The 8,141-nt window shown below is 41.6% G+C and overlaps 2 protein-coding genes across 2 annotated transcripts in view; both read right to left on the bottom strand.

Moving 5' to 3' along the window:
• CSUI_002333 (zinc c3hc4 type (ring finger) domain-containing protein) overlaps positions 1–2,581 on the bottom strand; it is a gene marked incomplete at its 3' end in the record, with an annotated part of 8,559 nt that extends 5,978 nt beyond the window's left edge. Inside the window, exon 1 of the mRNA XM_068062535.1 lies at positions 691–2,581. Within this exon, the coding sequence (XP_067925490.1) occupies positions 691–1,091 (401 nt within the window). The 5' untranslated portion in view covers positions 1,092–2,581. The remainder of the gene's footprint in view (positions 1–690) is intronic.
• Positions 2,582–4,109: 1,528 nt separating this feature from the next.
• Positions 4,110–8,141, bottom strand: part of CSUI_002332 (nucleolar protein) — a 4,342-nt gene continuing 310 nt past the window's right edge. Inside the window, exons 2-3 of the mRNA XM_068062534.1 lie at positions 5,499–7,585; positions 4,110–4,715 (exon numbers count right to left, since the gene is read on the bottom strand). Coding sequence (XP_067925489.1) covers positions 7,132–7,585 — 454 coding nt within the window. The 3' untranslated portion in view covers positions 4,110–4,715; positions 5,499–7,131. The remainder of the gene's footprint in view (positions 4,716–5,498; positions 7,586–8,141) is intronic.

Raw genomic sequence — 8,141 nt, 5'->3', positions numbered from 1 at the left:
TCTATCTATCTATCATTACTCTATCTATCTATCATTACTCTATCTATCTATCTATCTATCTGTCTGTGTATGCCTCTCTATACGCCTATGCCAGTAGGTTGTCTAGAGACAGGGAGGGTGTAGAGCATGGAGTGAGGAAGGTGTACATACACCTGATGCTACTGCTACTACTGCTGGTATTTACTGATGAGTAGTCTTGTTCTCTCTCCTCTTGGTGTTGTCATAAGAAGACTTTGTTCAAGAGAAAGAAAAGAAGAGCAACGGGGAGGAAAGATGAGAGGAGAGGAAGAGAAGAATAAGAAACAGACTAAAAAGACTAAAGGTATGGAAAGCGAAAGACCGAAGTGAAGGGGCATGGAAGGCCTAAACAAGCTTGAAGAAGTACAGACATAAAGGGAGACAGATAGCGTTGAGACGGGTAGATAGATTAAACATAGATAGATAGATAGATAAAGATACATAGATAGAAAGATTGAAGATAGGTAGATAGATAGGTGACCAGACTGGAGGTAGATTAAAGAGAGTTAGAGTAAAGACAGCTAGGTCGATAGATCAGAGATAAAGCAAAGAGAAGTGAGTAGAGTGGAGACAGGTAGAGAGGTACATAGATTGGAGACAAAGAGATAGATAGGAAAAGCTGTGAAGAAGAGAAGTGAGAAGAGGAAAAAGCATAAGGAGAAGCAACGATACCATGCAGAATGAAAGGTATGGCCGCATCCAGTAAGAGCGGCGATATCTTTAATTAGAGATAGGTAACATATAGAACACCTCGATCCACCTCGATTAATCCATTCATCTTCTTCATCTTCTTCATCTTTCTCTCCTTTTCTTCTTCTTCCTCTTCCCCTCACTTCTTCTCTTCTTTTCTCTATGTTCGATATCTCTCCCCTTCTCTCTGCATCGTTGGAGTTATTCTCTCTCGCTGCAAGAGAAGAAGAAGAAGAGAAAGGAGGTCTTCTCTCCCTTCGATCATCATCTTCTTCTTCTCCCCTCCGGGCTCTCCCAGCTGATAGGAAAGAGGGATACTCTCCAGCCTGGGCCTCTGTTGGATTTTCATCGTCGACGTCAATAAAGATCATTCTATTCGGCATTGACAAAGTAAGAAGAAAGGGAAATGTGAGGAGAGAGAAGTCTTTCTCTTCTCCTTCTTCTTTTCTTCTCTTCCGTCTTAGAAAAGGAGAGGCGAAGAGGGATGGCACTAGAAAGGAAGGAAGGCATGATAAGTAACACAGAAGAGGGAGCAAGAAGAGATAAAGCAAGTCTTTCCTTCTTTGCAGGAGCTTCAACACTCAGCGTCATGATAGGATCTGTGAGTCTTTCTCTTCTCCTTCTTTTCTTCTCCTCTTTTCCATCTTCCCTTCCTGTTGAAGAGTGCTAGTTACTTCAAGAAGAAAAGAAAGAAAGAGAGAAGAAAATCTGTTTGTTCTGAAGCTTCGTGTGCATGGATCAAAACAGCCTTGTCCTTTCAATTCAATCGGGTCTGAGAAAGAAGAAAAGAAGAGGAGTGTTTCTTCCTTCGTCCTTTTGCGCCTCTTCTTCTTCTTTTCTCCAAGGAGAGAGAGAGAGAGCGAAAGACGCAAGTCGAGAGGTCGAAGGAGTGTGTGGGAAGTTATTGCCTATACATAGATATCATTCATCCATATATATACAGTGTATATACAGAACCCTGCTTCACATCAGTAGAGACAACACTTGTAGAGGGTGTACGGATCTCTCTATCTACATACATCTCTCTCTATATAGCTTTGACTGCATGAAAGAGGGAATGATACACTTCTCTAGTTTCTCCCTAGGAAAGATGATAGAAGAGATAGGCACACACACCTCCTGCCTGTCTTCTCCTCCTCCTATCGACTTTCTGTAATCTATCCTGACGATGAATGGACGACAAAAGAAATGAAGCCTCGCAAACAAGAAAAACGCGACAACTCTCGAAAGAGCATGCTTGGAGAAAGATAAGAAGGGAAGAAAAGGAGAAAAAGAAAAGAGAGAACGAGACGAAAGAAGGTGTGAAAGAGAACGAGAAGAAGAAGAGGAAGAAGGAGAAGAAGAAGTGTGTTTCTTCCTTGAGCGGCTGCTTGTCTTGTGAAGAAGAGAAGCATGCAGATGACGGTGATGGAAAGAAGAGAAACGAGTCGACCAGGTTACTAACGACTCTCTTCATGCGCTAGCTAAGGAGAAAGAAAAAGAAAGAAGAGATAGACAAGAGAAGAGAAAGCCTTCTGTTATCCCAATGAATGAAGGAAGGCGTCCTTGTCAACGGGAAGCAGTGTGTGAGTGTATGAGAAGACATAAGGGAGAAGAGAGAGAGAAAGAACGGGTCAAGAGTAACGAAAATGATCGAAGCACTTCTTTCTCTCCGTAGAAGAAAGAGACGGAGAAACGCTATGTATGTCTTCTCTCCAAGAAGAAGATATCTTAAGAGATAAGATGAGAAAGAAGAAGAGCGAGAAAGCTACTTGTCGTTCATGCCTAGGGAGGTTCGCTCATGCTTCTCACGTGTGCTTAGCGTCGAGGTGTATGTACACTACGATGCATGCATGCATCTATATATGATGATTATAGAAACTTGCATTTGTACTATTCAACTACTTCATCTTCAATAGCCACTTTTTACCCCATGGGAAAGTGGGGGAGATCGTTAAATGTCATTCATCTTGTATCTGATGAACGTAGAGTGATTTTGGCAAGAAAGAAAGAGAAACAAGAAAAAAGGGAAAAGTTTTCTTCCCGTTAAAACGATTCAGAAAGGTCACTACCGAGGAGTTTCTTGTTGGTTCAAAAAGGAAGAGAAGACGAAGCAAAATACTACCTTTCTTTCTTTCTGTCTGTCTGTCTCTCTTGTGTTCTCCTTCAGGTGTAGATACACCCGAAAAAGATTGTCCGGTCGATTGGTTGACTTATTGATCCACTAGCCTCCATTCAAAGACGAACAAGCCATTGATCGAAACAGACGACAAGAAAGAAAGAGACAAGCAAGCAAGGAGGAGGAGGAGGAGGCTCTAAGTTTTCCTACAGGATTCTAGCTCACACTCCCACTCCTACATGACCTGTCATCGGATGATAGAAACAAGATACAAAAAGAACAAGAAGAAGAACACACTCCCCATCCCCCTCTTCCTCTTCTTCTTCTTTTTACTCAGGTCCTTTGCTATTCTTGCGTAGACACTATTCACTTCTATCCATTAGGAGACTCACTGTCTTTTCTTCCTTCTCTCATCAGCATCAGCAGCAACACCCCTAGCGATAATAGTAAGATAGATACGCCATTTCTTACTCTTCTTCTTCTTCGTCATCCTCCACTAGTAATAGTAGTAGTGAGTAGAGATCAGCAAAACAATCGTCTTAACAAGGAAACATATAGATACACACATATACGCATATATACATATATATATGTATACGGAGTATCTATTTGTCTCTATCTATCTAGGTATATGTGCATGCATATTGAGTATGTATCCATACATCTATCCATAGCTACATCCATCTATGTGTATCTTCTTTCTTCTTCTTCTGTAGATCAAAATGAAGAAGATCATCTTTATCTTCTATCTCACTCATTCAGAGCAAAAAGGCCACACAACCACAACAGGGGGGAGATTCTGTTGATGTCTCCTCTTTCTTCTCCTCTTCTTAACTGACGTGGGCAAGAGCTGAGAGAAGACAAGTTTCTCCAAAACCGGGGGGGGGGAAGTGAGAAGAGTCGTTTTAGTCTTATTCTTAAAAAGAAGATCTTCATTCTTCAGCTCACTCCACGCGACTCCTTCCATCTGCCGACCTTTATTTATCTATCCATCTCTGATCTATCTACCTATCTTTAATCTATCTATCTATCTGTAATAGCTCTAAATAGATCTATCTATGTGTGGCTATCGAACTCGGCAGGTGACTCTTTTTGCTTTAGCTTTAGTATGATTATGATGCCTATCCATCTGTATGTATTTTGCTTCACTACATAGGTAGAAAGAAGATGAGAGAGAAAAAACAAAGAGGCTATTCATCTGTCTCTCTCTTACATGGTGACAGAAATCATCATCATAAGACATCTTGTATCGACCGATCGATCGATTTATCTATCTTGGATCGATCAGTCTATCCATCAAGTTCTCTCTTTCTCTCCTGCGGCATATGTTCAGTACGTCTCCATACACAGAGGAGAAAGAAACAAAGAAAAGAAGAAAGAAAGAGTGAGAAAGAGAAAAAGAGTGAGAGAAAAAGAAAACCGTCATCTGATTGTCCTGCCTTCTTTCTTTTGACTCGACCCCTACTACTACTACTATCACCTCCACCTTCGTTTTCTTCATTACTCTCATCTCCCTTATGTCATACTATTAGGATCTAAACAACTACAACTACTTCTTATTCTAGGGGCTACACAGAAAGACAGACGGAGAAGACGGGGAATGATGAGAATTCATGAAGTCTGAAAGACGAAGAAAACAGAGAAGAAGAAGAAAGACGGATTCTTCTTCTGATCATCCTCATCTTCTTCAGGTAGTCTTCTCTCTCTCTCTTGTTGTCCATTGTCTTGTCTTTGATGGATTGAGAGATAGCTCTTGATTAGAATCTCTCTTTCTTTCTCTTCCAACAGAGACAGCATTAACACCCGTATCAGTTCTATCCATTTCTCTCTCTCTCTCCTTGTTCTTTTTCTTCTTGAGAAGAACTTGTTCCTGTACCGATTCTCCTTCTCCTGTTCGTCATCATTATTACTGTTGTAAAGACAGGAGGATAAGAAGAAGAATAAGACTCATGCTTGTAGGTTGCCTTACTCATACCACCACCACCACCAGTAGGGAAGAAGAAGCCTCAGTAGTTTCCTTCACAGCAGCAAACAGCTCAATGAGTGGATGCCCCACCACCACCACCGACTCTCCCACCCCCCTCACATCCACCACACCGCCACTATAACTATAGCTACTCCAACTATAACTACTATAACTACTAGTACTACTACAGCCACTTCCACCACCTTCTTCAAGATCAGTCCAAACAACCCACACATACACTACTACTACTCGTACTACCCATACTACCACTACTACTACTAGAGACATTTTGGAGACTACTGCTACTCCTACTCGTACTATGATTAATACTCCTACCTCGTAAGGGCCCTTCATTATCATTATTATCGAGCTCCCTCTACAACTCCTACAGCTCGTAATAGTGGCGACCATAATTCGATGAAATACGAATAAGGAGAATACTGGGAATAGAAAGAAGACTCCTCATACTATGAATGCTACTACTACTACTACGACGAGTGCTCCTCCTCCTCCTAATACTACTAGACCAACAGCTTTAAACCGTCGAACGACCACTCCTATCACTCCTACTGCGTGCAAGGGCATGTATCTATTTCTATCGATCTATGGATCTTGAATCTGTCTATCTATCTATCTATCACTATAACTCCTTTCGTCTATTTATCTATCTACGACTCTAGTATATATGTAACTGTATTGTATGTTCCTCTTCCTTTTCTTCCTTACAGGCAAGTCAGTTCAACAACATCACTATCATCACCTTCGTCAGTCTTCTTCTTCTTCTTCTCACTCCTCTTATTCTTCTTCATCTTAACCATTGATCTCTCTTCTTCTTGTAGTAGTAGTGGTAGTATGTGTACTTTTGTAGCTGATTCATTCGCAAGTTCTTCAGTTGTCAATTTTCTTCAAGTCCGATTCTCACCACCACCATCAACACCCTCGCCATTCAAAAGGCATACATACGCATACACACATACATATATCTGTATACATATACATATATGCCTGCATGCATGTATGTGTATGCCTTTTGGATGATCGATCAGTCAGTCAGGTATCTCTCACATTCACCCACACACGTATCGACAGAAGAATAAGAGAGCTAAGATGTACGGAGAAAATGTCTATAGACTCTTTTTCTTCTCTTTCTTCTTCACGAAACAAATCCAAGAATGATGGACATCGGTGACACACACAAACAGAAGAAGAAAACGAAAGAAAGAAAGAACGAGAAGAGTCCTCATCATAATCATAAGAAAGGAGATAGAGATGTCTCTGTCTCTCTGGCTCCAAGAAGAAAGAAGAACAAAACTGAGAGAAACGTCAATCGAATCAAACCAAACAAAAGATTACGCAAGACGAACGAAAGAAAGAAAAGGACAGAAAGGAAAGATGAAAAAGTGTCCTTTCATGGATGAACGAAAGCGATGTAGTTGAATTCTTCATACATAGACCTCCATATCCATCCATCCATACACATCATCTATCTAGGAATTTCCTTCCTTCCCTCCTTGCATGCATTGCACTGCAATCTCACATTCTCCTTCTTCTTCATGATAGAAACTTTGTGCTCCTCCTCACGACCAACAGCAGAGAGACAGAGAAGAAAAGACACGACCCACCCCTACCTTTTCCTTTACCCATTACGAACTTCTCCTATCTCCCCTCTCATGATGACTATGATGCTGAGAGATAATTACGCTTCTGGTCATAACCACTACGAGAAAGAAGGGCATTCTCTTAAACAGAAATGAATGCATGTGGGTTAAACATAGAGGAGAGAGAAGAACAAGGGAAGGAAGGAGACAGACTACTTCCTTCCCTTGTTCTTCTAGGGATGTATGTATGGATGGATGTGTCTCTTCATAGAGCAGACCCAACTATAGAGAGGACATCGAGAGATGTTGATACAAAGATCGACAAAGATAGATTTCCAGAGATGAAGAAAGGGCGAGATAAGCAGAGAGAGAACAGAAAAGAGGATAGCGAAGAAAAGAGCTTTCCTCTTTCTTCTGATTCTGTTGATACTTGTCATCTTTCCTCTTCTTCTCCAACAAGAAAGAGGAGAAAAAGATGGAGACACTCAGCCATAGATAGATAAGACACCTGTGTACGTCGTCTCGTCGATAGGGAAGCAACAGAAAGAGATCTTCTCTCTTCTCCTATCATTCTTATCAACTCTCCTACCATGGGGTTTTCTTTCCCCCTTCTTTCTTCTTCATGACCTCTCCTCTTTTTTTTTTCTTTTCTTTGACTTCTCTCCTTAACGTCGTCGCCACGGACATTCTCAACAATGCGAAGTTCGAGAAATAGATACAAATCCACTTTTGATACAGACATCTATGCACTCAGAGACTGACTACATATCATCTTCTTCTTCGTGTCTATGTTTCTCTTTCTTCTTCTTTTTCTTCTGCTTCTTGTCTCCTTCTTCTTCTCCTTCTCCCCCTGTGTCTACATGTCCTAGACGCTGTAATCCGAAATTCTCTTCTCCCTCGTTCTTCTCATCGTGTTCTTCTCCTTCATGGCGGTGCTTCTTCTTCTTTTTCTTCTTCTTAGGTTCGCCGCTCTCTCCTTCTTCTTCTATCATGGGATTGTGCGAGGCCTCTTTCCTATCGTGTTCTTCTTCATCGTCATCTTCAGTTGCATGCTTGCGCTTCTTCTTCTTTTTCTTCTTCTCGCCATTCAACACTCCAGAAGAAGACGAAGAGTCACCCTCCATCGCAGCAGCAGCAGCGGCGGCTCGCACTTCAGAGGCGGCCTCTCTCATCACGTCCAAATTCTTACGAGGAACAATGCCATCTGCCAAGTATCTACAATACAAAAAGAAAGTGAAGAAGGAAAGAAAGAAAGATATGAGAGAAAGAAAGAGATAGCAAGCTACGACGAGGGAGTATGTGTAGAGAAGAAGAGAAGAAGGAGAATATAGTGAGGAGGAGACAAACACAGTATGTGTGTGTCAGGAGACAAGTGTACAGGTGTGTATGTCTTTTCCTCTGCCTTTCTCTCTCTATGTTGTCCTATCTATCGCGAAGACCCCTTCGCTTAGATGGACCTCTGTATGCATTCATGTACATCATTCTCATCCTCTCAAGATCTGCACCCTCCGCTCTTATGAAATACGGCTAGATAGATCTACATAGAGAGAGATAGATAGAATGCAAAAGAAAGAGAAGTGAAGCTTCCGCGACAACAACTATGACGGCGCCCCTTCTATGGAAATCACTGCTGCTTCTGCCTCTTCTTCTACTATGAGGAGGAGTAAGAGGAGAAAGGAGGAAGGCTTTGACTACTCCCTTTTTCACAAGGCAGCGACAAGAGGCACCAATATGCAGGCAACCGTATGATGTGTGAATAGTAGCTATGTAT

The sequence above is a fragment of the Cystoisospora suis genome (genome assembly GCF_002600585.1).
Source record: "Cystoisospora suis strain Wien I chromosome Unknown contig_993, whole genome shotgun sequence".
Classification (NCBI taxonomy): domain Eukaryota; phylum Apicomplexa; class Conoidasida; order Eucoccidiorida; family Sarcocystidae; genus Cystoisospora; species Cystoisospora suis.
The sequence above is the reverse complement of the archived record's forward strand: the minus strand, read 5'-3'. Positions and strand labels throughout refer to the sequence as shown.